Source organism: Zosterops lateralis, assembly GCF_965231275.1.
Source record: "Zosterops lateralis genome assembly, chromosome: 11".
NCBI classification, from domain to species: domain Eukaryota; kingdom Metazoa; phylum Chordata; class Aves; order Passeriformes; family Zosteropidae; genus Zosterops; species Zosterops lateralis.
Genome location: NC_139771.1, coordinates 2189169 through 2216911, shown reverse-complemented (window position 1 = coordinate 2216911; position 27743 = coordinate 2189169). Strand labels below are relative to the sequence as shown.

Sequence of the window (27743 nt, the reverse complement as noted above, 5' to 3'; positions counted from 1 at the left end):
GGAAGGGAGGGAAGGAGCAAAATGAACCCCAGCACCAGTCCCCCAAGGCTGATGGGGAGCAGAGGCCCCTCAGCCTGCCTGGGCAGGATCCTGCCTGCACTGCGGTCATTCAGGCAATGAGCCCAGGGGAGGAGAAGCACCCCAGCAAACTGCACTGCATAAGGAAATCTGCAGTGCCTGGGTGAGACCCTGTGGGCAGCACCATTATGGACAGACAGACTGACAGACAGACAGACCACCCCACTCCAGGCTGTGCTTACCAAGGAGATTTATTGATAGGGAGGGTGGGCAGCACTGGCCCCAACTCCCCCAGCAAGTGGGCAGGGAGGCAGGACAAGGCATGGGAAGGCAGAGTGGGGCACTGGTCAGCCCCTCACAACCCAGCCAGTGCAGCCAGACATGGCACAGGGATGGGGGAGGCACTGACAACACCAGGAAAGGCTGGAGGCATCTGGCCAAGGGAGACACAACCCTGTGGGCGTCACCATCAAGCCAGCCCTGAACACAGTCAACGTGGCATGATGACATCTACATCCCCAGCACGCCAGCAGGTATTGGCTGTGCCCAGCCCCTGCCCCTCTTTTTAAAGCTTTGGGTCTCTCTGCTTGGCACCCCCATCCTGCCCCTGGCCGGGCACTCAGCGCTCGGTGGGCAGTGGTGGCACTGAGGCCAGGGCAGTCAGCAGGCAGGCATAGATCTCGATGCCCCGCAGGAAGACTTGCTCGTTCAGGAACTCGTTGTGGTCGTGGAGCAGCACCGGGGTGCGGTTCATGGGTGAAAAGCCAATAGCAGGGTGTCCTGCCTGAAGAGGGGGAGACACAGAGTGAGGTCAGAGCTGGCATGGGCACCACGTGCCCACTTTCACCTGGACAGAGCTCCTGCTTCGGGCTGCAGGTCTCACCCCAGGTGAGGGAGCTGTGGCAGACTGCCATCGCACTCACCGCTCGGATGTAGCGGCTGTCGGTGGCAGCCGGGAAGATCTCAAGCTTGAGCTGCAGCTTCCTGTCAAGAGAGAGACCTTGTGTCAGCATGGGCACAGGGCCAGCCAAGATCCCTGTCCTACTCACACCCCACGGGCCAAAAGACTGTGCCAGGACATCCCTGAGTCCTGCAAGACACTCAATCCCATCCCTTCTGCAGGGCAACAGGGAGATGCTTTGGCAAATCACAGAGCTCCCCATCCCAGCCCCTGAGATGATCTCAGAGACTCCCAGGGACCACCTGACTTCCACCAGATGTCTCTGCTAGGGTCTTGCCCTTCTTGGGGGCACTACTTACATGTCCCTACAGACACCACTGAAGGCCTTCCACCATGGGTCCGACTCCTCAGTGGAAGTGATGTGTTGGTCCATGCATTTCTAACAAGAGGGAGAGGGCAGATGAAGGGGCAGGGGGTGGCACTTGGAAGGGGAGGGACAGGCACAGTATGCCCAGGTGGCTGAGACCCCTCACCTGGTGGAACTCATAGGTGACACCATCCCCGGCACCACGGCACCACGTGGCCACCTGTTCCTCGAAGGCCTGGGACAGAGACCAGAGGAGGAGTGTGAGCAGGGTACCCTCGTCCCACTCCTCTCCTGGGTGGGGCTGGCATGGTGCCCACCTTCAGGTCCACAGTGGGTGGGATGCGGATGTCAAAGCTGGCAGCCATCTCAGAGGGCACCACGTTGAAGGAGACACCCCCCTCCAGCATGGTCATGTTGAGAGAGGTGACATCCCCTAGGGTCAGGCTTGAGTCGGACTTGAGCCTTGGGGGATGCAAGGGACAGTCATTATCTGCCACCTGGGAAGAAGTGCTTCCCTACCCTCCTGTCACCCAAAATAGGGCAACTGAGGCACAGGGCGGCAGCACCAGATCACAGCTTGGCTTGGGATCCCAAAGGCCCCCTCCATGGACTGAACTAAGCCACTGCCATCCTGCTGCACATCTCCTACCTCTGCTTCTCGCTCTCCCTGAAGGCCAGGAAGGAGTTGATGACTTTGTGCTGGGGAGGGAAGGGCATCAGGTGAAGACCAGCCCCATGGGCAGGTGCCTGGCAGCCCAGGACAGGCATGAGGGTGCACAGGGGGTACCCCCTCTCTTACCATCTTCTCAGCTGCCGTATTGGTGATGAAGCGGGACCCATGCCCAGGGCTACCCATGCACTTCACCTTTATCCCTGCGGCAGTAGGCATAGAGGGAAGGGTTGAGCAGAAAGCCTGGGATGGCATCAGTGCCCCAGAACCCAGGAGAGCCAGGGTCAGGGCAGTAGACACGCAGATACTCACACCATGGGCTCCTCTCACCATAGAAGACACTGAAGGTGTCAGACGGGCTGGCCAGGCCTGTGGTGGGCACAGACAAGGGGTCAGTGGGGCATGGGGGTACCATGATATACCCTCTCCGCTCTGTCCTGGAAGCATTTTCCTCCAGACTGGCATTGTGTGGATCACTGCCCAGGGGAAGGATCCCCCAGAGTGTCCCTGGAAGTATGTGGGAAGCTGGTGCTTGGGGAGTGATGCCAAGAGGAGTGTGTGCTAAGAGGAGACATGTCCCTGTGCCAGCCCTACTCACCCTCATCCATGGCAAAGCCCACGTTGAGTGCTTTGAACTCAGGGCGCTGCACGAACATCTCCATGCCCTTGTGCCCGCCCACCTCCTCATCTGTGGGGGAGAGTCTGCCATGGTGGAAGGAACTAGGGCATCCCCCAGCCCTAGTCCTCCTTCCATGTCAGCCTGGATGCCATCAGCACACCTGATGTCCTTGCACACGGAAACCTCTCCAGCCTCGAGCTAGGCGAGGTCAAAATCTAGGGAGCCTGGCTGGGTGGTGGCCTGGCTGCCATGGGAGACTCCAGAGCACCACCCAGCTGCCAGCCCCTTCTGTTGCTCCTGAGAGGACACAGCTTGGGGACTCACCAGGCACAAAGGTGAGGTGGATGGTGCGGGCAAAAGACTTCCCTTCTGTCTTCAGCCTCCGGATGGCCTCAAGATACCTTGCAAGGGAAGGTAGTGTACAGTCATTGTGGAGGAGAGGGGCTTGTGTGCTCTGAGCCACCTCAGGGCAGGTCAAGCAGTGGCACCTCCAGCCCCAGGGACTTTGGGGATAGTGGCATCCTGTCCTGCATCACTCTGAGACTCCACCAGCACCGTGCTCACCCAGCAGGTGCAGAGCCCTTCACTCACTGGATGGAGACGCACTTCATGTCCTGGGCACCCCGAGCATAGATGTTGCCTTGTGAGTCTTTAACTGCCTCAAAGGGTGGGTAGGTCCAGTGCTCCTGCAGGGAAGAGCATCCACGATGGCAGAGGGGCACAGAGGGCACTGGATCCCATCCACCCTGTCCTCCTCTCTGTGCCCTTCCCACCCCTCGCCCTGTCCCAGCACCTCAAAGACAGGCACGACATCGGTGTGGGAGTTGAGAAGGATGGAGCGCAGGTGGGGGTTCGTGCCCTGCCAGGTCAGGATCAGCACCACACGGCCCTGGCACACCTGTGGGAGGAAGGTGGGATGTCACCAGGGTCCAGGATGGGGACACAAAGTTTGGACCAGCAGGCTGGAACCAAAAAGCATCAGCTTGGGAAAAGTTTCTGGATGCCACCTGCCAGTCCTTTCTCCAGCAGGCCTGTCTGAACCCTCACAGAGCCCAGCTGCAGGTGCCAAATGTGGCTGCAATTCAAAGGAGGGAAGACAAACCCACCATCTTCCCCTAGTGCCCAGGAGTCTCCCAGGACAGCAGGTGCCCAGCAGGAAGGATGGCCCCAGCCAACGTGACACTGCCAGGTCCCCAGCTAATCATAGCACAGGCAGCTGCAAAGGTCAGTAGGGAGCAGCCGGAATACTGGCTTAAGGAAGGGCTCAGGTCAGCAGAGGATTACAGGCAGAGGGGATTCACTCTCTGGGTGCAGGCAGAGGAACATCTTGGTCACTAAGGACCCAGCACAGGTGGATAGATGGAGGGGTGAGTGGACAGACTGAAGGCTGCTTCTCAGTTTGCTCACCTCCACTTTTTGGCAGGCCAAGCCCAGGTCGGTGCCAACACGCTCCAGAAATTGGACAGCCGCATCTGGGGAAGAGTGGAGATGCCCAGAGTCACACTGGGGTCTTTCAGTGCAAACCCCCAGAGACACCAAGGCTCTGTGGGGTTCCCAGACCAAGGAAAGATGTGACAAGAGAGGACAGATGCTGCAGGTCCTGGACACAAGAAGTGGCCATGAACAGGGATGGAAGCAGCTCATCACCATCCCTTTGGGGTGAGGATTTGGGAAATATGAAAAAAATAAAAATTGAATGGGGGTGAGTTCAGGGGGACTGTTTCTCCAGTGGAGTTTAGGGAGCTCCTCACCAATAAAATGTTACTTTAGTGGGAAGACATAAATGTTATCAGAAGGAGATCTACACAGAAGGAGATCACCCACCCCAGAGCCAGGCCAGCATGGAAAGTAGAGCAAGGGGACAGGGCTAGAAGAAGCAAACAGCAGCTCTGAGGGCACTTGAGATGTCCCTGCCCCAACCAAAGGCACCAGCGGAGATAAGGCACAAAGGAGTTAACAACACTTAACACCACGATCAAAACAGCCCCAGTACAGGACTTGGGCACCTGGGTCCAAAGATCAGAGCTGCAAAGCTGCATTACCCGATCCCCACATGGCTCCCCATCCTGTCCCCCCTTCCTCACCATAGTCAGGCTTAGGGTGGACAGTATCGATCCTCAGGTACTCCCGGAAAAGTGTAACTGAGGGGTTCTCTGAGGCCCCCATGCTCTTCCCAGGCTTCCCAGGTGCCATGTCTGGGACCAGGGCTGCAAAGCTCTGGGGAAAGAGCTGCAAGATGGTTAATCACCCACTGGCCCCTCCAAAGTCCGCGGGCATGCTCCGTCGTCATAGAAACCAAAGGGTGATGGGGCAAAGGTCTCCCCATGCAACTCCTGGGACACTGCTACCATGGGAGAAATCCCCCCCACTTGGGTACAGGGCAGGATGGGGTGTGCCCCCCACACTGTCCTGTCATTCTTCCCCCAAAACACATGTTCCTGCCCCAAACACAGTGCCAGGACAGGCTACAATGCCCAGGCAAGGGGTGAAATCCAAGGAAGGGCTAGCTGGACGGAAAGGGGGGGCAATTAGGTGGGGGAGTATGAAGAAGGATAAAGGGGAAGAAAGGTATGCTGAGAGAGACATGGTAGTTGGAATTAGCCACGGGTTATAGGTTTGTGGGAATGCTGGAGGATGCAGACAGGGGAGACGGGATGCTGGTGTAAGGGGGTGCAGGTAGGGAAAGGGGGCTACTGCCTGGCTAGTGGGTGCAGGAGAGCTGCAAGGAAAGACTCCAGGGGTGCAGAGGAATGGAGTGTTAACAGAGTATAGAGGGACTGAGGGACCACATTAGGGTCACAGGCTACTATGGGAGCTGTTTGAGGGAAGCTGGGTGGCTGTGGTGAGCAGAAGGATGTGAGATACTTAGGGGCACATGGGGGTTCAGCAAGAGAGGTTAAGGCAAACACTGGGGGGGTATAGGAGCAGGGGGTGCAGAGAGGCTCTGAGGGGTGCAGTGGGACTATGGTTAGGGGTATAGGGGTACCATGGCTGGGGTGCAGGCAGGGGGCACAGTGGGGAGCAGAGGTACTGCAGCTGGGATGTACGGACACCATGATTAGAGCTGTGGGCAGCGCAGGGTCCCGCGGGTAGGGCTGGAGGGGTACTGTGGTCAGGGGTGAAGCAGAGGGCAGGCAAGGCACCGTGGCTAGGGCTGCAGCAGCTGCGTTACTGGTGTGCAGGCGTAGCATGGGCAGAAGAGCAGAGGGGTACCGGATACTGTGGTTAGGAGTGCAGGCGTGCAAGATATCATGGTTATGGGTGCAAAACAGCGCAGCAAGGGAGCGCAGGGGAGTAGAGGAGGGGTGCAAGGGGGGCGGGGGGGTGCAGGGTACCTTGGCCCGGGCTTAAGGAGGGCGAAGGCACCGGGGCACCACCCGCGGGGTGCTGGGCGCTTCTGTCCGGCTCCGCTGCCCGTTCCCCCACCGCCCCCGGCCCTACCTCAGCGCTGCCGCCGCCGGCGCGTCCCGCCCGGCCCCGCTCCGCCCCGCCCGGCCCCGCTCCGCCCCGCCCGGCCCCGCTCCGCCCCGCCCGGCCCCGCTCCGCCCCGCCCGGCCCCGCTCCGCCCCGCCCGGCCCCGCTCCGCCCCGCCCGGCCCCGCTCCGCCGGCAGCAGCGGGCAGGAGGCGGGCTGGGGCGGGCTGGGGAGGAGCGCGGGGTGCAGGAGGGGCGGGGTGCACGCCGGGGACACAGGGCACCCTGCTGGCGCTACACTAGCGGCGGAGAGATGGGGCTGGAGCTGGAGGAGCCCCGCGGCCCTTGGGGACACACGCAGAAACCGGAGCAGCATCAGTTTATTGGTCTCGTGACAGACGACACCCTGTCCTGCCAGCAAAGGACACCGCCAGTCCCTCCCCCGCGCCGTCCTGGGGATTCACCGGGACGGAACAGCATCCCTGATGCCAGTTGTCTGTGCCTCCCAGTCCCTCGGACGCCTCAGCCCCTGTGCTTGGCAGGGAGGAGGCAGCGCTCACTTCAGCTGGCGCAGGAAGCCCAGCAGGGCCCGGTGGAAGGCCTCTGGCTTGTCCAGGTAGCAGGCATGGCCAGCACCAGGCAGCACGGCCACACGGTGCTCAGGAGGTGCTGGAGGTTCTGCAGGGCCTGGGGAGCCAGGCGGGTGTCACGTCACCGTACAGGATCAGGGTGGGTGTCTTGGTAAGGTGAGAGAGAAAACAAAAGCAGCTGTCAGAGGAATAAACAGCCACCACACTCCCCCCAGGCTGTGCCCCACCTCCATCCATCACCACCGGGGGCTGCAAAGCTGAGGGGAGGCAGGTGTCAGCACCCCCACGAGCTGGAGGGTCACAGGACCCCTCACTCACCCCAAAATAGTGGTAGCCTCCACATCACCCTGCAGCCAGCTGGCCCATAAGGCTTGCCAATACCCAGGACAGCCCCTAAGAGCCCAAAAACCCACCTGGACTCCCCGGTACTGTGCAGCAGTGTAGTCCTTGGTGCCCACGGGCGCGATGGGCACAAAGCCAGCCAGCTGGTCCCCGTGTGCCAGGAGGAAGGGCAGGGAAAAGCGGCCGCTCATAGAGGGGCTGACAAGAACAGCCTCTGCATGCCCAGCTCCTGGAAAACATGTTCCAGGAAAGTCCTCCGGCCCTGTGCTGTCACTGCCATCTCCCTGGGGCGAATCCCCGTAGCCTGGTATGGGGAAGAGGGCACGGGGTGGTCAGGGGTCATTGTGCAGCCTGCAGTGGTCTCTCCTCACCAGGGTCAAAGGCTTGGCAAAAAATGGATAGTTGATCAAGCCCCAGGGTTGTACAGTTGCAGCCATCAACGCCCTAGGACACAGACAAATCCCGGCACGCTGCCCCAGGGGTCACCAGTAGCTATCCAGAGCCCTCCTAAAGAGATCCAGAACCCAGCAGTGACTAAGGCGAGGGACCGGAGCTGCCCAAAGGAATCAGCTAAGCACAGTGCCATGGTCCTACCGGGCAGATCTATTGCAATAGCACGGTAGCCTTCTGCAGCGAGCAGCGCCAGTGTGCCCAAGGCCTCCCACGTCTCGGAGGTGAACGCCTGGCCGTGCAGAATAGGACATCGGGCCTGCGTGGGGAAAGACAGGCGGGAAGCTTCAGGGAGGCTGCCACGCCTGCAGCATCCAGCGACCACGGGGGGCTGGCGAAGACTGAGCCCAGGGTGTGCCACCCCCCACCTGCCGGCGGGCTGACCCACCTCCTGGGGCTGACAGCTGCTGCGGGAACCTCCCTGTAGAACACGGGGAAAACTCCCGCAGCCATCCCTGTCCGCACCGTGCCGTTGGCCGCCCGCCAATCTCGCTTCCCCTCGTCAAGCCGTGAGCGCCGGGCGGCCGGGAGCGAGAGGTACAGGAGAAAGTGAGGAGCGCCCCGAGGAGCAGCAGCCCCAGGCGGCTGCGGGCAAGCAGCATCTCCGCTCCCGCTGGAGAAGGAGAGCGGAATCGCGGCGCTGCGGGGCCCCAGCCCCGCTGCTGCGGGGGGTGCCCGACGCTCTGCTCAGCTCCGGCCCAGCCCGAGCCCCCGCCCGGCGCCGGCGGCCTCGATCAGCCCCGGCCCCGCCGCCCCCGGCCCGCCGCGCACCGAGCCGCTGCGCCCTCGGGCCCCGCCCTGGCGGCGGCCAACGGCACTACAGCCCCAAGGACGGAAGCCCGTAGCGGAAGCCCCGGCTCGGGGATCGGTTGGGGCAGGGCTCGGCTGAACTCGGCTATGTTCGTCAGGTAGAGTTGGGGTAGAGCTCGGTTTCGTTCGACAAGACTCGGTTTCTCTCGGCAAGACTCGGCTTCGCTCGACAAGACTCGGCTTCGCTCGACAAGACTCCGCTCGGGAAAGCTCGGCTTCGCTCGGGAAAGCTCGGCTTAGCTTGTCGAGGGGCAGGCCTCGGCCGGCGGGCCCCAGCGTTTCCCGGTGCCGCCCCGGACCTTCTGCTCCATGAGGCGGTGCCGCCGTTCTCTCGCCCGCCCCGCCGGTCTTTGGCCCCGGGTCGCGGCACCTCCAGTCCCGTGGTGTGGCGGGGAGGAGGCGAACGGCGGCCGACCCCGTGTGCGGAGCAGCAGGTAAGGGCTGCAGGCCCAGCGCTGGATGGGGAAACTGAGGCAGGGGCGAGCCCGTGAGGCCGCCTGGCACATCAGTGACCGCGGTGGTGTCACCACAGTGCAGATGATGCCAGTGTGACCCCTCATAGCCCTCTTGCCTTCCTGCCACCACCGGGCCTCGACAGCGGCAGTCAAAGGCCAGTCAGCCCTCCCGTTCCCACCTCTCACTCCATTTGACAGCCCTTCGGCCCCCAGGCATGGCCACCCCGCAGATCACCGAGAGCACTGTCACGGTGCAAGGACAGACCCTCTTCTACCGCCAAGCCGAGCCAGCGCAGGCAGTGCCGAAGCTGACAGTGCTGCTGCTGCATGGCATCCGCTTCTCCTCCGAGACCTGGCTGCAGGTGGGGACACTCGCCACGCTGGCCGAGAACGGCTACCGAGCCGTGGCCATCGACCTGCCGGGTAAGGTGTGGTGAGCACAGCGCTAGAGTCAGGCCGGGTAGCCACCGGTTTGTGTGGCCAGGATGGCAATCCCACTGTCCTGCTGTGCTGTGCTGGCTTCTCTCTGTCGCTGAGGCAGTGTGGAGTCTGACAGGGCCACCTTGTGTCTCCCATGGTTCAGGGCTGGGGCGCTCGAAGGATGCTGTGGCCCCAGCATCCATGGGCCAGCCAGCACCGGCGGCGTTCCTGAAGGCAGTTTCGGAGGCTCTGTGCCTGGGGCCAGCTGTGGTGATCAGCCCATCGCTCAGTGGCATGTACTCGCTGCCCTGCCTCTTAGAGCACAGCCAGCTGTTCAAGGCCTATGTACCCGTGGCGCCCATCTGCACTGAGAAATTCACCGCGGAACAGTATGCCCAGATCAAAGTACGGCCTGGAAGGGCACTGAGGAGGTCAGGGAACTGAGAGGGGATGTTGAAGAGGGGACCCTGGCACTGGGGTTGAGCAGGGGAAAGGTCACACAGGCCCAAACCCTGCTGCCACTGAAAGAGGAGAATGTGATGATGGAGGAATGTAAATATGGGGTAATGGGAGTTAAAGAGGGGACGATTGGAGACCCAGGAGTCTGAGATTCAAAGGTATGGCATACTTTTGTCATACTGGATGGGGGAGAAGGGCACGTGTCTCCCCTCCAGGGTGTTCTGGCAGAGGGAATGAATGCCTGGGTGACAGTTGCAATGCAGAGTGCATTCCCCCTCTACAGACCCCCACGCTGATCGTGTATGGGGACCAGGACGTGGAGCTGGGGCAGACCAGTCTGAACAGCCTGCGACACCTCCCTGAGCACCAGGTGCTGATGCTGCAGGGTGCAGGACACGCCTGCTACCTGGACAAGCCCAATGAGTGGCACCTTGGACTCCTGGCCTTCCTGCAGCAGCTGAAGTGAGCAGGACAGGACCACAGGGCAGGGGGATGTGGCCAGCCCACCCACCCCTCTGCCTCCATATGCACCTTGTGCCAACCCAAATGCTCAGCTGGCACTCACACTGCACTCCTCCACACTAGCACACCCCTCTCTTGAGACCAAATAAAACCCCAAGCTCAACACTGCTTTTCTGCCACCTTCTTCTTGCTTCTTTTCCACCTTTCCCACCTCCTTCCACCATCCCTGCCTCGATGGCTGTTGTCCTACACAGGTTTGGGGGGTGACAGCCAGGAAAATGCAGCCACTGAGGGATGGTACGTTTGGGGATTGTAGATGGGTGAATGCCATCCTCGCTGGAGCCCACCCATCACTTCTGACAGGATCCCCATGAACTTCAGAGGGTGCCCAGGGAGCCCTGGGGCTGTGTTCAGGGACAGGTAGGTCCCCCAAGGTAGTGACATCTGTGTCCCCAGCCAGCCAGCCTCCTCTTCACCCTGCTCTTCCTCCTCCTACCCCTCCTGGCATGCACCCAAGTCCAGGGTAATCCACAGGGGCTTAAAAAGGAACTGCCAGCCCTGGGAGGCTCCTGCCCACGGCGGCATCTGCCCAGCACCATGGGGAGGTGGGAGGCAATTTACCAAACAAGTGGCTGCCATGAACAGATCATGGCGCATGGGGAGACCTGACAGACAGGGGACAAGACCCCTGCCTGCCCCCTGCCTTCTCTGTCTTTGGTGCTTCTGCACTGGGCACTTGGGGGCACAGATGGAGCCAGCAGCAGGGTGCCCCCCCAATGCCCCCCCTTCCCCAAGCTTGCCTGGGCTTTAGCTGCTTACGCCAGGGCCCAGGAGGATTTAGTGGGGGAGGTAATGGGGGGGAGGAGGGGCACTTTTCTGTGGATGCAGGATGCCCATGTGGGGAACACAAGGCAGTGCCAAGGGTGCAGGAGCTGGTCTCTGCCCTGGCAGTGTGGCAGGACCCCTGTCTGGAGCATCCCTGACTCCCCGAGATGGTTCAGGTCCCCCCCCTATTGCTGTCCCGACCCTCCGCCCCCCGCCCCCCCATACAAGGGTGCCTCTTGCCCCTCTAGGCACCACCTCACAGCAGCAGGATGAGGTGCCAGCGGGCCTTGGGGTGCCAGCTGCCCCATCCCTCCCCGCTCCGGTGTCCTTGAGCCCTCGAGCCCTGCCAGCTGATCGGCTTCCAGGAAAAAAACCACGCAATTACAAAGAGGGGCGATGTGCGAGCCAAAGGGAGGGGGGCCGGGGGGGGGGGGGGGGGGGGCAGGAATGTCCCCAGCGGTGGCAGATGGCCTTACCCAGGGTGCATTGTTCCTTTTAGTGTCTCTTATCCGCTGTAATAGGATCCCGGAGGGAGGGATGTGGGAGAGGGGAAGAGCGAGGGGGGCCCCGGCGTGGACCGGGGTGGGGGCCGGGGCTGCCAGCTTGGCCCTGGCCTGTCAAGCGGCTCATTGTTCCTGCCCCGGGTGTCACTGGGCGCCGCCGGGGACAATGTGGCACTGAGAGGGGCGGCCGGCGGTGGAGGGACGAGCGCAAGGAAAGGTACCCGCCAGGCCCCACTCCCGCGGGGACCAGGGGGCTTGGGGCGGCAGGGAGGGCGAGAAGAGAGAGGTTTCCCCAGGGACGGGGTGGGGGCTTCCTTCTGTTGTCCCCCCTCTCTTTGTCACCGGAAGGTGTCCCGAAGGACGGGCGGTGCCCAGCTTGGTGGCTGTCCCAATGCCAGCCATGGCAGGTGGCCTCTGCCCATCACTGGGGCCTTTGGCGTCCCTGCCAGCCTGGCTCACCTGGGGGAGAGCACCCCTCTGCCCGCAAACCCCCCACGTGTTGTCTGGGGCAGTCTGGGGACACCCGTGGCCCCGCGCGTTCCCCTGTCCCACCGCCAGCCCCGTCTTCTTCCCCCGGCGGGGTCTTTTGTCCCTGGCGGATTCCTGCTGCCGCTCATCCCCAGGTTGACTGGGGACCCTGGCCGGCCGCGCGTCCCTGCCGGCACTCCACACACCTCCGGATGCCGCGGGCAGGGGTTACAGCAGGGTGCATCCCTCCCCCTCCGCCCCACTTAAGGCTCCCCTGCACCAGGAACGGGAGTATTAATTCTCTTCAATCTCTCCACCTTTCTCCAGCCCACCGTAACAGGAGGGTGGGGACGGGGCGTTCAAACCGCCCTCGGGGTATGAGGCATAGCACTTAGGGGGTGAGCCGCTCCCCCCCCCCCGTTACCCTGATGCAGGAGATGGGCTGTAGCGGTGACGAGTCCTGCCAGCACCTAAAATAGCCGTCCTGCCCCCCCCCCCCCCCCCGCCATGCCCGCGGGCGCGGCCCCAGCCTCAACACGGGTGCTTTGTTTCAAAGCTGCTTGGCATCGCTCAGCTTGCCGGGAGCCAGCGGTGCCGCAGCCGCCCACCCAGTTCTGGACACACAGTGATTGTCCTCCTCCCGGGGGCCCTGGCCGCCCACGGCCACTGGGGCACGGGGTCCGTGGTGCTCTGGGAGGGGATATGGTACAGCAGGCATCATGCTGTGGTTTGGTTGGGGTGGTCCCCATCAGGGAGCTTATCTCAGTGTCCCCTGGGGCTTTGTGTGTGGGCAGGGGGAAGGGAGGAGGAGAAAGAAGGTGGCTTGAATAGCCTGTGAGACCACCTAGACCATCTCTGCTCTCCCCACTTCAAGAAGCATCTGCAAACAGAACCCTATCCCACAGCCATGCTTCACACACCTTGCCTCCTCCCCCTGCATCCATCCGGTTCCTGGCTTTGTGCAGGACAGACTGAAGGCAGCTCAGGCAGACACATAGCAGCAGGTCACTTTTGGGGGTGCAGGGTGCCCGTGGGGTGCCATGGAGCCATATGAGCCTCACCTGCCAGAGGAGAGCACAGTGCTGCCTCTGCCTCAGTTTCCCCATTTCGCAGCCATAGGATATTCAAGCTGCAGGTCTGGGGGTGGGGAGTTGGCTTAGGCATCCTCCCTTTCTGAAGACCACCATGTCCCACAGGCTCATCTCGCCCCCCCCGCCATGGCATCGCCAGACGGAGCCAGTGGCATGGGCGGCAGTCCCGAGGAGACGGAACTCAGCATCACCCTGACCCTCCGCATGCTCATGCACGGCAAGGTAATGCCAGGGGGCTCAGTGCCACTGAGGGGTCACTGATGCCTGGGGGAGGGGCCATGCTGGAGCTCCAGCTCCTCACCATACCTTGTTTTCTTCCCCTACTCCCAGTCTCCTCTGGGAATAGCATTCCCAGAAGGATTTCTTTCCCCATCCTAAGCCCGGGAGGGACACATTCCCATGTCTCAGTGTCACTAGTTAAATCACTCAGTGTCTCTGGGGCATGGTCTGCCTGTCACCAGCCTATGGGCAGAGGAGGGATGTGGCAGGCAGGGAGCCACCTCCTGACAGTGCCACTCTTCTCTGCCTTTGCAGGAGATCGGCAGCATCATTGGCAAGGTAAGATTTGGGGTTCTGTGTGTTGCCAGCACTTGGCTCCCCCTGGACCTGAACACTCACCCTGTTCCTTTACCTGCAGAAAGGAGAGACCGTTAAGAGGATACGAGAGCAGGTAAGGGCATGCTGGTAGGCTGCCAGGTCCTGTTGCCTGTCATGCCTGTACCTGGTGGCTCCTATTTGCTGTCCCCCTAAATCCCAGGTGGAATGAGGGAAAAGCTGCCTGGGGCAGATGGGAGGGGCAAGGCTCAGGCTCAAAGGCATCAATCTTCCCCTGTGAGCCTGTCCCTGGGGGAAATGATGAAGCACAGGGCTTGTAGAGTCCCTAATGGGGTGTGACACTGTCCCCAGAGCAGTGCACGCATCACTATCTCGGAAGGGTCCTGCCCTGAGCGCATCACCACGATCACTGGCTCCACTGACGCCGTCTTCCGCGCTGTCTCCATGATTGCCTTCAAGCTGGAGGAGGTAGACAGCCCTTCTAAATCCCTGCCAAGTGCCCCCACACCTGTGGGATCCTGGTAGTCTGACGCTGCATCCCACATCCCTTGCAGGACCTGGGAGCAGGGGGCGATGGGGTGTCAGCAGGCAGAGCACCAGTGACCCTTCGCCTTGTCATCCCCGCCAGCCAATGCGGCTCCCTCATCGGCAAGGCAGGAGCCAAGATCCGGGAGATCCGGGAGGTGAGGCTGAGGGTAGCCTGGATGTGGGATCCCCTTTTGCCCCTGGGAGCACAGAGCCCTGGGTGTGGGGGCTGCCACAGTCCTGCAGGGGCTGGGGGAAGGTGATACAGGAGAGGGAGCATCACCCTGCAAGTCCTGCAATAGTACCTGGGGGCTCAGGAGGGGGACAGGGGAGGTGTGAGGTGCTGAGCCCTGGCAGGGAGTGATTGGGGAATACCAGCATCTCTCTTTACTTTCTGCAGAGCACAGGAGCACAGGTGCAGGTGGCTGGTGACTTGCTGCCCAACTCCACTGAACGGGCTGTGACTGTCTCGGGGGTGCCAGACACCATCATCCAGTGCGTGAGGCAGATCTGTGCTGTCATCCTGGAGGTACCTGCCAAGCCCCATGCCCAGCCCAGGGGGCATCTGCTACCCACTTCCCCCTCCCCAAGTCTTCCCATGCCCATCTGGGCCCAAACACCAGAGTCCCCCTTGTGGAAACCCATAAGAGCACCCTGCCTTTGTAGTGCTGGGGGCTGTGCCCAGCTTGCTCGGGGCATAAGGGGGCAGAGGGTCCTTGGGGCTACAGGGGCATTCACTTCATCTCTCATCTCCTCCACCTCCTTCCTTCTGTCTCTAGTCGCCTCCGAAGGGGGCCACCATACCCTACCACCCTGGTCTCTCCCTGGGCACCATCCTGCTCTCTGCCAATCAGGTAAGAGGCCACAGCCTCTCCAAGGGCATGAAGTGGCCAGGAGGGCAGCTTCTTTCAACAAGGGGTCACTCTGGTCGGCTCAGGGTAGTCTCTCTGACCGAGGGGGAGTGACCTGAGACAATGGTCCCCACCTGGCTCCCCAGTGATGTCCTTTTTTTTCTCTCTTCCCAGGGCTTCTCCATGCAAGGCCAGTACAGCGGGGTCTCTCCTGCAGAAGTGAGTCTGTCCCTTTGGCAATGGGGTCTGTGCCCATCAGGGTGGGTGCTGCTGGGAATGCCTGTCTTGGGAGGCACTGGGACACTGGGGCACAGCTGACCTCTGCCATCACCCCTAACACCACCTTCCTCCTCTTGGCACTGTCTGGGCAGGTGACGAAGCTGCAGCAGCTGTCAGGGCATGCGCTTCCCTTCGCCCCCCTGGGTCATGCACCCACTATGATGCCAGGTGAGCATCTGCCATGCTCCCCCAAGGCTGGGTGTGCCCCTCCTGATCCACCCTTACACCTGGCCCTGATGAAGGGGTTTCCCTCCTCTGCACCCTTTCCAGTCCCAGCCCTGCCAGCATGTCTACCTGCCTCTCCAGCACAACCTTGTCATTGTTTTCCTGGTGCCACTGCACCCACCAGTGCTCCCCAGTCCTGCAGTGGGAGAGCAGCAGTACCAAATTATGACTTGTGTCTGTGTCCTGTCCTCCCTTCCTCTCCCCAGTGATCCTTCAGGTTTGTCCCCAGAGCCACTCACCATCCCAGTATGGGGCTGGGGTAGGGGCACAGAGCTACTGGAGACCTGCCCCTTCATTGCTGACATCCCTGTCTCTCTCTCCAGGCCTGGATGCCAGCTCCCAGAGCAGCTCCCAGGAGTTCTTGGTGCCCAATGACGTATGTATCGGTCTGGGAATGACGAGGGAGGACCACAGTTTGTCCCCACTCATGTCCCCACACACCATCCCTGAGGCACTTTGCAGAGACCAGCACCCACTGACCCACACAGTGGAGGCTCTGCCAAAGCCTAGGAGCAGGAGGGAGTGGCTGGGGCAGAAGAAAAGGGAAACTGAAACACAGGACAGGGGGGAAGAGTTTGGCCAGTGCCAAGGAAAGGCCTTGGCGTGTGGCACAATGCCAGCAAGAGGATCTTGAGTGAGACCAAAAAGCAGGGTCTGCCCAAGGAAAGCAGTGCCCTGCCCTCCCAATGCCTTCCACAGTTCACACTCTGAGGTGTAGAGGGTGTCTGGGTGAGCCCCTTGGAGCTCCCTGCTTGGCAAGGCTGCTCTAGCTGCTCCTGGCTCACCCCATTCCTACCCTTTCAGCTCATCGGCTGCATCATTGGCCGGCACGGCAGCAAGATCAGCGAGATCAGGCAGATGTCAGGTGCCCACATCAAGATTGGCAACCAGACTGAGGGCTCCAACGAGCGCCACGTGACCATCACAGGGACCCCTGTCAGCATCACCCTGGCTCAGTACCTCATCACAGCCTGGTAGGTGTCAGCCTGGAGGGAGACTCATGCTGGGTGCTAGTAAGGGGTGGCTCTTCTCCAACACCCCAAGGCAGCTTTTGGAGGATAGCCCCACCACAGCATCCTCAGGAAGAATGAGCTGGGTGGTGCTTTGAGATCCTGTGTGGTAGATGCAGGACCCGAGACCCACCAGATTTGGGGCCCAACTTTTTAATCCTCCTCAGTGGGTCCTCACCCAGGATGTGCTATGGATACATGTGCCAGAAGGGATGCGGTGCACAGTTCCTGCACCCTAAGGTTGTGATGGAAGAACCACTCTGTCACCATGGTACTCACCATCATCCTTCTCTCTTGCTTCCCCAGCTTAGAGACTGCTAAATCTACCTCCCAGGTGCCACCAGGCCCTGGCTCCATGGACCTCGGCATGGGCTTCTCCCAGCCCCTCGCCCCAGGCTCTGGTGCAGCACTTCCTGCCATGGCCCCAGCCCCCCCAGCCCTGCTGGGCACCCCCTATGCCATCTCCCTCTCCAACTTCATTGGCCTGAAGCCGGTGTCCTTCCTGGCACTGTCCCCATCCTCCGTGGCAGGTCCCAATGGTGGCACCACCACCTACACGACCAAGATCTCAGCGGCCAACGGCACCAAGAAAGCTGACCGGCAAAAGTTCTCGCCCTACTGAATCCCACTGGTGGGTGGGCCAGGGGGTCCAGGGTGCTACTAAGTAGCAGGGACACCTTCCTGCCACCCACCCTGACCTCAGCCTCTGCCAGGTGGCCCATGTCCCCCATCCCCAGGAAGGGAAGGGTCTTCCTGGTGGTGATGCCTGCTGTAGAAAGGGGCTGTTACATTGCCTGCTGCCCATCCTAGCAGTGCTGTGCCCCTCTCCCTGATTTTCTGCACAGAGACCACGTGTCCTGGTATTGGGTGGGGGGGCTGTCCCTGCTGGCCTAGGGTCCCTTCTCCCAGTGCCCTGTGCTGCTGTGGGACCCCTGCTTCCTGCTCCTCACCCTGCCATCCTGCTCATGCCCACACTATCTGGCACCCAAAAGCCAGGTCCCACTGGATGAGGACTGCCTGGCCTCTCCAGGAGTCCCCCTTCCACTGGCTCTGGTGGGGGGGGCCTCCCTGGGCCACTCTGGGGCAATTGCCTCTCAGCAACCCCATCTAAGAGCCAGACCCTGCTGGCTTGGAAATGCTGTATATATATCAGTCTATATTTTTTCCTCCTTTGTAACTTATCAATGGTTTAATAAAAAGATAAAATTTACAAGAAAATAATAATAATAATAATAATAATAATAATCCCCACCCTGGATGGAGACTTCCCCAAGGAAGAAGGGGTAGCCTCAGCTCCTCTGTACTTGGGTGGTGGCTGGAAGGGCATCCATGTGTTTACAGGGGGATGCTGACCTTCAGCCCCATCTCTGTGGGGGTCATCCTGGAGCCCCTTCCTGCCATGGCACAGTTAGAGATGCCACAGGGCAGTTTTCCCTCAGGCCTGCAGTTACTGCTGGCATAGGAATATCTCCAACCCACCATGCCAGCACCATCCCTGGGACCTTTGTGGGCAGGCTGAGGGTGATACACCCCTGCAGCATTCCCCAAAAGGGTCCAGTCTGCTTTCTAGCAGTGGGGACCCTATGAGAAGGACCCTTAACCTTTCAAAAGCTATGAGACCAAAGAGGAATAGCAGGGATCCCCTCTGGCTGCTGCTGCCCTGTGGCACCCCACACAGCCACTGCCCACCACTCTGTGTCACCATGTCCAACCCAGCGTGCCCTTGGCCAGCAGCCCAAGTCAGCTGGCATGTGGCACTGCTGACCAGAATTCAAACTGGGCAGCTGTGTCCATAAACAGCCTGGCATGGACCCCCAGACAGCCAGTTCCCCCCCAGGAGAGTGATCACTGCCAGCTGACAGGGATAGGGGGTATGGCCAGGCGTGGCCACAGGCATTGTGTGCTGCCATGCCAGCAGGACAAACACTGACACAGCCAGAGCCAGATCTGTGGGTGTGTCCCCCGATCAGTGTCACAGGGAGCAGGAGCTCCTCCACACAGACATTAGTTTTAGGTTAAACAGCCAAGGATGGAGGTCTCAGTGTCTTCCATCTGGGCTCAGCACGGGCCTCGAGGCCCTGGTGTTACTGGTGTTAGTGGCATTAGCTGGAACATTGCTCCTGGATAGAGTGCAAGGGACACCTGCTTCTCTCCACTGGCCAGAAGTGCTCCCAGCAGGGCAATGGAGATAGAGGTGTCCCATCCCCTGCCCCTGTGCAGAAGCCCCTTGACATTCCGTGTCTTGAGGAGAGCCCATCCCTGGAACTGGGCTGTGCTGGTGGAGCCAGAGACAATTCCAGCCTGTAGAAGAGAGATGTGACTTCCCCAGATCTGCTGCCTTCTCCCAGAAGAGAAACCATCTTTCACCATAAGGTCAGAGAAGAGGCAAAACCTGAACAAAGACTCCACCAAATCCAAGAGACTGGATCCAAGCAGGTCTGATTGGCCCCTGAGAGATCTCTGGCCCAGCATAGTGTGACAGAGCCTCCTTCTCAGCTGGTCTCTTTGGGAACTTGACCTGGGGTGGGGAAGCCCATTGTGGTCTGGTCCAGCCTGTTCCTGGGGCTGGGGCTGATGCAGCTGGTGTGCATCTCCAGTGTGCAAGTTGCTCTCTGGAGGAACTGCAAGAAGTTTTCCTGAACAGAAGCCTCTGAGATGGAAAGACAGAACTCCTGACCCAGTGAACGGTTAAGACAACTGCGCCGGAGCCGGGCCAGCTCCTCACGGATTTGGCGGTTCAGCAGCCCGTAGAAGAAAGGATTAATGGCAAAGGAGGAGTAGGCAATCCAGGTGACCACCATCTCCCCGTGCCCACCACCCACAGTGTCAACAATGACAGAGGAGTGCAAGTGGAAAGCAAAGAAAGGCAGCCAGCAGCAGAAGAACTGTCCCACAATGAGGATCAAGGTGAGAATCGCCTTGTTGCTCCCCAGAAGGCGATCTGGGATCAGCCTGGGCAGCATAAGGATCCTGGCAGTGAGGATGGTCACTTGGCTGCTGATGGAGTCACATCGTTGTCTGGGTGCCACTGCCTGTGCCGGCAGAGGTGCCTGCTGCAGGGATGCAGTCCGGGCCACGCGGTAGATGCTGGAGTAGACAGTGAGGATAATGATGGTGGGCAGAATAAAGCAGGTGATGCTGAAGAGGATCACAAAAATCTTCTTGTGGGCCCCAGGGCTCCAGTAGACTGTGCAGCGGCTGGCGCTGGTGGCCCCATTGCCATGAGGCCATACCACTAGTGCCAAGACAGTAATGAGAACAGACTTGACCCAAATGAAAATCACGCCAGCCACTGCCAGCCTGATGGTCATCTTGACTTCATACCTCAGGGGGTGGACGATGTAGTAGTACCGTTCCACACTGATGATAGAGATGGTGAGAATGGAGGCACTGATGAAGCAGATATTCAGGAATATCACGGCCTTGCACTCAGCAATGCTGTAGATCACCCAGTTGAAACAGGAGGAGCTGGAGATGATCCCCAGGGGCATGAGGAAAATGGCTGAGAGGAGATTGACCACACAGAGGTGGCAGACAAAGATAAACTTCCTGAAAAGGGGTGTTTTAAGGATAATAACCATCACCATGATATTGGCCACCAGGGCAGTGAAGGTGAGCAGGATCATGCAGAAGAGGCCCATCACCTCCTGGGCAATAGAGTGCTTGGGGACAGGGAGCAGCTCTAGGCTGTCCGTGGTGTTTGATCCCGTCTGGCTTGCCATCCCCCGCCAGGGTTAAGCCAGCAGCTCTGGTGTCTGGGCAGCAAGGTCTCTTCTCCTGTGTCCCAGAGAGGATAATCCCACAACAACCATGGCTGCTACCTTCTCCTTGCCTGTTGGGATCAGGAGCAGGGTGTGAAGGGAAAGAACCAAAATGAAAAAGAGCCACAAAAAACCACAGAGACAACCAGCACACTTCTAATGTGCTGGAGGAGGGAGAGGTAGCCAGTAAAGTCATAGCACCCTAGCTGTCCCCAACCTGGCCATTGCTTGGTTCTGTGGGCACCCATGCCAGGCTGACACCCCATCCCCCCTCTCCAATGGCACTAGTATGTCCCGAGGAGAGACAGTACAACGTGCCTGTCCCAACCCTCTTGCTCTGGCCACAGGGGACTCCAGGGTGGGTGGAATTCAGCGCACCTTTGCTCCTGGGGAGGTGGGTGATGCTCCTCTCTTCACTAAGGTCCCGCTTGCTGGTGTTGCTCCTGCAGCAGAACCAGGGCTGCCGGCCACACTCTCCCTTCCCAGCTCCCGTCACCCACTCGTCATCCTGTTTGCCTTCAGCCCGCCAGCTGCGGATGGCACCAGCTGTCACTCCCAGCACTGCCTGCACTGCCTGCACCCGTGGCAGTCCCACGGGGACAGCTGCTGGGTCCTAGCAGCCGGCAGGGGCTCAGGAAGGGGGGATGGGGGTTCCTGAGCCCTGTGCCCCCCCAGAATGGCCACCCACTCTACCAGGCCTGGTCCTTCCACAGGAATAGCTCACCCCTCAAGTCCCTGGGGCTCAATGGGTAGAGCTACAGGCAGGTCTGCAGCAAATTGTCTCCACTGGCACATGGATGCTCATGGGGCATCAGGGTAAGACAGCTGGGAGTTGCCCCTCCCTGGCAGCTTAAGCACATGGACATGTGCTCAAGGGGCACACATGAGCACAGAGAAGGGTCTGGCACGGGCACCAGGCTGGGACAGGACAGCAAGCATGGCATGAGGCATGGCACTAGAGGGAGGGCAGGCACTCGCCCCCAGGATGGACGGATGGATTCCTCCATGCCCAGGCAGGGCAGCAGATCTTGCTCATCCTCTGTAGCTCTGATGCCACAGGGTGCACATGAGCTGTGTGCCTTGCTAAGGTGACAAGAGCAGCTGGTTCTCAAAGACACCAGCTTTTATCTTAAGGCTTCAGCCCCTCCAGACCCACCCATGCCATCCCTTCAGGGACCCACTGACACCCTTCCCTATAGCACACCCACCTTGCTGGGCAGGAAAGCGAGAGCACCACTTGGTGCAAGGCACAGTGCTTTTATTATCAGTTAAAGCAAGCTCAGTCCTCATGCCAGCCTGACCCTTGCCAAGCCCCAGGTGGCGTGGCCAGAGAGTCCAGATCACTGTGCTCTGGGCTGATGGGTGTCACCATGTGGTGCTGGGCCAGGGCCGTGGTGCTCCCAGGCACCCTCAGAAGTGGAGCTGGACAAGGTAGCGGATCCGGCACTGGCTTTCCTGGTAGATGAGGTACTCGCTCTGGCTGAAGGAGGAGTCCTTGTAGGCAGGCATGGGGATGGGCTTGCCCTGGGACACCAGCACCTTCTTGCCATCCAGCAGCATCTCCTTATCCTGTGCAGGATCTGGGCCAGAAGACACCCCACCACCACATCAAACCTGAGATCTGGCCTCTCTCCCCCTCTGCCCTGTGCCAACCACAGCCCCACAGCCGCCCCTGGCACACCCCTCCTGCCCCAGGCTCACCCGGCTCTGTCCGGCCACAGGCCAGGACACTGTCATAGCCAGCAGGTGGCTGACACAGTGTGGGGTCATCGCAGGTGATGCAGTAGGGCTTGCCCAGGGCCACCTCCGTCAGGAACATGATGCCAACTTTCTTAGATGTATAGCCCACTGCCACGGGAGAAAGGATGGGGATGATAGCACTATCCTTGGTATTCCCATATGGTTGTTCCCAGGCCATGCTGTAACACTGGGACCAACTGCTATGACAGGGAAGGGGCTTGGCAAGCCCACAGCTGCCTGGCAAGGGGTATGCAAAGGCAGCCAGGCTCACACAGACCCTGTGGGCATCACAAACAGCCAAGCCCACCCCAAGATCCTCACCATAGCAGGCTGATTTGCTGTTCTCAGAGGCGAAGTAGATGCCCTTGCCCACACGCCCACCTGAGTGGGGCATGATGCGCAGCCCACTCTTCAGGATGGCCGCCACCACTGCCACTTTGGTGCCATGCCAAAGCAGGCGCCGGTTCTCCAGGAGGTCATGGGCCTTGAAACGCTCATCCTGCAGAGATGCAGAGCTAAGGGCTGTCTACCGAAGGACACATGGGTGCCCGGGGGTGAAGGACTGCCACCCACCTCCCCAGTCCAGCCCCAGTGCCTGACTGGAGGGGCAGGAGACTGGATGCCAGTTTGGCCCTGGCCAGCTGAGCTGAATCCCCTCCTGGGTGGAGAAGCCCTAAAGCAATCCTAGAGTGCAACCATTATATTCCAACTGTGACACAGGGAGAATCAGCTTGTCCTCACCTCACCATCTCGGGCCACCTGCCAGATGTTGAGGATGCGGAGTTTGTGCCCAGTCTGCATCACATAGGTTTGGATCAACTGCCAGGGGGGAGGCAAAAAAGCTGTGTCACTCTAGACAGCCATCTCATCAATGCTCACAGTCCCCCTGGGATAGTAGGAACATTTGGGGTGCCCTCAGGCCTGACATAATTGCTTCCCATTATGGGACACTGTGGAACAAGTAGCACCTGGTATTCCTGGGAAGTTGGATCCAGCAGGGAGAGCTTGCAGCAGAGCAGGGCGTAATCCTGATCCAGTGGATGGGCAACTTTTTTCTCCTCCTCCTCCTCTTCCTTCACTTTCTGTGCCTGCAGGCTCTGTGCCACCTCAATGTCGGCCAGCACCTGGCAGGGACAGAGCAGGGACAGAGCAGGGACATCATCCTCACCGCCAGAGCTGGCTGGCACTGTGCCAGGGAACCAGGGCAAGCCCCGCTTCCTGCCAGGAGCTCCTGCCCCACCGGGAAGGGATGCCACACACTTATGTGCTCTGGCATCTCACCAACAGCATGTCCTTCTTGGCACGCAGCAGGTCAGGGGAGTTGATGGGGGGTGGCCGTGCCCGTCCAAAGTTGTGTGGGATGATGGTGTAGAAGCGTGAGGAGAGTTCCTCCAGGCGAGTGGCCTGGGAAGGCTGCTCCTTCAGCACTGCCTCCAGCTCTTCCAGTGCCTCAAAGCCCCTCGCAATCTGCTGCTTGCTCAGCTTCCCCAGAGGCATCTTCTTCACATCTGCAGGGGAGGGCAAGGTGAACCCATCCACCCCACTCTGTCCACAGCTACTTCCAAGAACCTCCAGTATCACCATGGGACCTCCAGTACCACCATGGCCAAGTGTGGGCACCCAGCATGAGGTGTCCACAGTCGCATCAGGTGCCAGGGTATCAGAAGGGATGTTCTAAAATCCATCAACACCTCTGCTCTGTTTTCCTCCTCACTTGGACCCCCCCTGACTGAGCCCATGCCACCCATCAACCCACCACCTCCTACCAATATTCATGGTCTGCATGGTATCCTGGAACATGTCACTGCTGAAGATGAGGGACACCAGGTCCTGCGTGGCTCTGTCCAAGGTGCAGGGCAGCACTTGCTGCTTGCAGACTTTGCCCCCATCCACGGCATCCACCTGCAGACACCCCACATCAGCTGTGAGCCTGCAAGAGGCTGTGGGAGCATGACACCAGGGCTACCCACCTTTGTGAGGAAAGCCTGGTCCTGGGGCAGCAGAGCAATAGGCAGGTGCTGCCTCCACTTGCCATGGCCGATACCACCCAGAAGGTCATGTTTCTCATTCAGGATGCCCTCCCACTCTGTTTTAACCCATTAGCCCCAAATCTCTGCCTGCAAGCTGTTTTAGCATGCACCCAGACCCCCCTCAAAACCCACCCCATCCTGCTGACCGTCTTGGATGTCCTGGTGTTCAACGGGCCCAGAGTGCAATGAAGACCATCCCACCACAGTGACAATCTGGGTACCCAGAATACTCACCTTGAGGGCAACCTCCACCTCCTGCCCAGCCCCTGGCTGCACCTCAATGAGCGTGTACTTCCCTGGATGGACAATGAAATTTTCCCTAGTTGCCCAGCTGTTCTTGGTCTTCTCCCGAAACTTTTTCTCAAAGTCCTTCTTGGCAGCTTCCAGAGAGGCACAAGCCATGAGCTTGAACTGGCCTGCCTCTCCCTGGCAGTGGACAGCAGTGGTCAGGACCTTCCCTGCAGCCCTGCTCCACCAGCCCCATGCGAGTGGAAGCAGGCAGGAATGAGGGGGGCTGTGATAGCAGGGCTGTGGGGCAGTGAGCAGGAATGTGCTGAGCCACCAGCTCGGGAAGACACCCCAGGACTCTTTGCTCACACTCACATTTCACTGCAAGGACAGGTGCCACATGCCCCAGACAGGTTGACTATCTTGTGTGGGGATATGCCCTTGAAGCCCCCCCCATTAAAGTGCTATAGCAGGACACCTGGGTGCTTGCTTTGGGACCAAGGACCACCAGGCTCACCCTCAGTTTTTGGGGTTCTGAAGGCAGGGTGGGGACAGCTGAGGTGCGGGGGACTAGTGATTCCTGGGTGGACTCACCACGCGGCCCCAGCGGCTCCAGACACTGTAGCTACCACCCTGCTCAAGGAGCTGAATGATGTAGAACTTGTTGTTGTTGGCACTGATGTTGGTCTGGTTCAGGGTGCAGTCATAGTCCTCATAGACCTATAGTGAGTGACATGGCCTGGGTTGGCACCTGGGAGCGTTTGGTGAAGGAGAGGGTACAGAAATGTCCCAGTGGGAACACACAGGGGTCTGCGAGGAAATTTGGGGCTGACTCTGTGTCAACAGGACAGCCTTTCCATCCACACCTTCCCACCCCTGACCCTCTGGGTACCTCAGCCCTGCTCTCACCCGGGCATCCAGGGCTGTGCTCAGGGGGCACAGCTCATCAATTGTGGTGGGATGTTTCTCCTTGGGAGCAGTTTTAAGAGTTGCCAAAGTGGAGCTCCAGGTGTCATCCTCGTCTTCCAGTTTTGGTTTCTTTTCCCTGCTGTCTGGTTGCTTTGAGGAAGAAGCTCGGTGCTTGGAAGCCATGACTGAGCCCCCCCGCTGCCACCGGGCCAGCCCAGCCTTAATTCCCCAGAAGAATCCTTGGAGACAGCAGAGGGAGAGGTGAGAAATGCCAAGCTGCCCTTCTGGGAAAGTCCAGTGGGTTGTGCCTTGCTTTCCCTATGCCTCAGCCTACAGCAGGGTTGGAGGAGGGGATGGCACCTCTGCCCATAAACTGTCTCAGTCTTGTCCTTGTGTTCAGGGTGGGTGGAAAAGCCTCTCAGCACCCTTCAGCCCTTGAGGGACCTCGGCTTTGTGGGGGGGAAAAGCCGAGGGGGGGGCCACAGGGGGGCTCAGCTGCTTATACAGCAAACTTGAGTCAGAAGAGATGGAAGATGACAAGAGTCTGCTTCAGGAGAGGTGGGGGGCCTGCTGAACCCCCCTCCCCTCACTAGGGATGCCCAATCCACAGGAGTGTGTCCCCAAGGCTCACCCAGCTCTGTGCCCCCAGGGATATGTAAGAGAGGAAACAATGCAACGACACGCCCCAGACATGCAATGCTATATCCCCAGACACACACTGACATCCCCCAGTCCCTCTCAAGACCAGTGAAATGTTTTGATTTGGGCGGGGGACTCGGACAGCCCGTGTCTGCTATGCCCCCTGCCAGTCCCAGCTGAAGGGGGGCGCTGGGGGCAGCAATGGGAACAGAGGTACAGGCAGCAGCCGTGTCCTACCTGCTCTGGCTGGCCAGGGCTGCCTGCCGAGGAGCTGCGCAGAGCCTTCAGGCAAGTTGGGCAGCCTGCCCAGAGGACAAACTTTTTCCTTAGGCACCACCCACAGATGACAGTGAAAACAGCTGACACACCTCTGGCTAGCGCATGCACCCTGTGACAGGCCTGCCTGTACTGCCTGCACTGTCTGTCTGCCTGTACTGCCTGTCTGACTGTCCTGCCAGTCTGCCTGTACTGCCTGTACTGCCTGCACTGCCAGTCTGTCTGTACTGCCTGCGCTACCAGTCTACCTGCATTGCCTGTAATGCCTGTTTGACTGTACTGCCTGCACTGCCTGTCTGTACTGCCTGCGCTACCAGTCTACCTGCATTGCCTGTAATGCCTGTTTGACTGTACTGCCTGCACTGCCTGTCTGTCTGTACTGCCTGCACTGCCTGCATTGCCTGTCTGCCTGTACTGCCTGCTCTGCCTGTACTGCCTGCACTGCCAGTCTACCTGCATTGCCTGTAATGCCTATTTGACTGTACTGCCTGTACTGCCTGACTGCTCTGTACTGCCTGCTCTGCCAAGCAGTCCCTGGATGAGGTGTGACCCGGGCACCACCCTGCCCTCCAGCCAGCCCCACTCCACCATGCTCTGAGACTAACAAATAATAAAACTTGAAAAACTTGGAGATTGCACCATTTTGTCTGTTAAATATATCTTTCCTTGGATCCCAAGCAAACTATCGGGGTCAGGCAGTGAGAAGGACCTGACTGCATTTGAATGTGGTTTGAAGGGTTCTCAGCAACCTCTGCCTACTCCTGGCCTGCACCTACTGTGCTCCACGAGGTGCAGGTCCAGGAAGGAACAGTGCAGGAGCAGAGGCTGGTGCTGGTGTCACAGGACGAGGCAGAGGTGCCCTTTGTGCTGGGAACATGGAGAGGACAACGTTGCTGAGGCCAAAGTCTTGCTGGCTTTGCAGCTCCTGGGCTTGGCCATGTGAGCCCAAGCAGAGCAGGTGGGGCACAGTCCCATGTCCTCCCTTGAAGGAACTGATAAATCATGGAACCTGTCAAACTAGGCTTTTACATCCTGAATAATCAATAGACCCCATGAATACAATACAATCATAAATCAAACAGTCCTGGAAAAACAGGATTCAGTTGTCATGTAACAGGAAAGGTTAAAAAGTCAGAGCTGAAGAAGACAAACTTTCTTCATCATTTTGGGACTCCACCCCATAAAAAAGACCACCGACCTGATTTATTAAAAAACTATGGATATTGATCTAATACCAATATCCAACTATGACGGACAAAGACTCTCCAACAGTTTAAAGTTAGAAAGTGTATGTTTGTTACGACGCCGGGCAGCGTGCGGGATAGCTCCCAGAAACACACGCGCAATTTACAGATCATCACAGGGTCTTTTATGTACAGGAGTATTGAATACACAAACTATAAATGCATATTCATAACTCTGGTACCTCCCATTCCCCGCTTCGTATGGTAATTAGCCCAAAAAGCCACCAAGCATGCGTAGTTTGTTCTTTGAAATGGGTCGGTGGTCTTTTTATAGGGTGGTGTCCCAAAATGATGAAGTAAGATGGGTCTTCCTCGCTTTGACTTTTTAACCTTTAGTGTTAGTGACAGCTGAATCCTGTTTTTTCCAGGACTGTTTGATTTATGATTGTATTGTGTTCATGGGGTCTATTGATTATTCAGGATGCAAAAGCCTAGTTTGACAGCCTTCATGATTTATCAGTTCCTTTTAAGATTTATCAGTTCCTTCAGTCTGGCTTCTGTTAGCAAAAGGGAAGTCCTAGCTACATTATCTCAGCACTATCTATTTTGACTACAGTCTTTTAATCTTCTAAATCAATGCCTCAGACCCATTTCAAAGAACAAACTAC

At 59.2% G+C, this 27743-nt stretch overlaps 5 protein-coding genes across 12 annotated transcripts; 2 read left to right on the top strand and 3 right to left on the bottom strand.

Annotated features, from left to right (window-relative positions):
• Positions 1 to 251: 251 nt before the first annotated feature.
• LOC310913726 (aminoacylase-1-like) lies at positions 252 to 6066 on the bottom strand. 5 transcript variants are annotated; one of them, XM_083869380.1, is made up of 15 exons: positions 6017 to 6066; positions 4660 to 4804; positions 3983 to 4047; positions 3369 to 3473; positions 3167 to 3261; positions 2900 to 2976; positions 2555 to 2644; positions 2269 to 2325; positions 2086 to 2159; positions 1936 to 1985; positions 1604 to 1748; positions 1453 to 1521; positions 1279 to 1358; positions 942 to 1002; positions 252 to 802 (listed from the first exon to the last, which is right to left on the bottom strand). In XM_083869380.1, exons 2-15 carry the CDS (start codon positions 4766 to 4768, stop codon positions 638 to 640), a joined length of 1242 nt encoding a protein of 413 aa, XP_083725506.1. In that variant the 5' UTR covers positions 4769 to 4804; positions 6017 to 6066; the 3' UTR covers positions 252 to 637. The 5 variants fall into 5 exon arrangements, with proteins under 5 accessions (XP_083725506.1, XP_083725508.1, XP_083725507.1 ...); XM_083869382.1 differs by having other exon boundaries at positions 4660 to 4792; positions 6017 to 6064; XM_083869381.1 differs by having other exon boundaries at positions 5911 to 6024.
• A 291-nt stretch (positions 6067 to 6357) lies between these two features.
• ABHD14A (abhydrolase domain containing 14A) lies at positions 6358 to 7972 on the bottom strand (the record flags this gene model as incomplete). The annotated part of the gene is given in 10 exon segments (XM_083869385.1): positions 6358 to 6654; positions 6657 to 6698; positions 6701 to 6725; positions 6992 to 7131; positions 7134 to 7204; positions 7206 to 7224; positions 7515 to 7616; positions 7619 to 7629; positions 7759 to 7915; positions 7918 to 7972. Coding segments are annotated over 10 exon segments (732 nt in total). The 3' UTR covers positions 6358 to 6544.
• Positions 7973 to 8496: 524 nt separating this feature from the next.
• LOC310913941 (putative protein-lysine deacylase ABHD14B) lies at positions 8497 to 10145 on the top strand. 3 transcript variants are annotated; one of them, XM_083869798.1, is made up of 4 exons: positions 8497 to 8614; positions 8849 to 9058; positions 9219 to 9460; positions 9798 to 10145. In XM_083869798.1, exons 2-4 carry the CDS (start codon positions 8851 to 8853, stop codon positions 9978 to 9980), a joined length of 633 nt encoding a protein of 210 aa, XP_083725924.1. In that variant the 5' UTR covers positions 8497 to 8614; positions 8849 to 8850; the 3' UTR covers positions 9981 to 10145. The 3 variants fall into 3 exon arrangements, with proteins under 3 accessions (XP_083725924.1, XP_083725923.1, XP_083725922.1); XM_083869797.1 differs by having other exon boundaries at positions 8504 to 8614; positions 8834 to 9058; XM_083869796.1 differs by having other exon boundaries at positions 8550 to 8614; positions 8713 to 9058.
• A 1120-nt stretch (positions 10146 to 11265) lies between these two features.
• Positions 11266 to 17501, top strand: PCBP4 (poly(rC) binding protein 4). Of its 2 annotated transcripts, XM_083869299.1 has the most exons (13): positions 11266 to 11521; positions 12969 to 13085; positions 13398 to 13421; positions 13501 to 13533; positions 13770 to 13886; positions 13973 to 14101; positions 14344 to 14472; positions 14723 to 14797; positions 14969 to 15013; positions 15166 to 15241; positions 15622 to 15674; positions 16103 to 16272; positions 16615 to 17501. In XM_083869299.1, exons 2-13 carry the CDS (start codon positions 12990 to 12992, stop codon positions 16928 to 16930), a joined length of 1263 nt encoding a protein of 420 aa, XP_083725425.1. In that variant the 5' UTR covers positions 11266 to 11521; positions 12969 to 12989; the 3' UTR covers positions 16931 to 17501. The 2 variants fall into 2 exon arrangements, with proteins under 2 accessions (XP_083725425.1, XP_083725426.1); XM_083869300.1 differs by lacking the exon at positions 11266 to 11521 and having other exon boundaries at positions 13040 to 13085; positions 13775 to 13886.
• Positions 17502 to 20034: 2533 nt separating this feature from the next.
• PARP3 (poly(ADP-ribose) polymerase family member 3) lies at positions 20035 to 25950 on the bottom strand. The gene is made up of 12 exons (XM_083869298.1): positions 25853 to 25950; positions 24977 to 25215; positions 24662 to 24787; positions 24074 to 24265; positions 23576 to 23711; positions 23091 to 23317; positions 22778 to 22933; positions 22551 to 22628; positions 22131 to 22308; positions 21771 to 21917; positions 20448 to 21649; positions 20035 to 20140 (listed from the first exon to the last, which is right to left on the bottom strand). The coding sequence occupies exons 2-11, from the start codon at positions 25157 to 25159 to the stop codon at positions 21480 to 21482; spliced, it is 1593 nt and encodes a 530-aa protein (XP_083725424.1). The 5' UTR covers positions 25160 to 25215; positions 25853 to 25950; the 3' UTR covers positions 20035 to 20140; positions 20448 to 21479.
• Positions 25951 to 27743: the final 1793 nt, after the last annotated feature.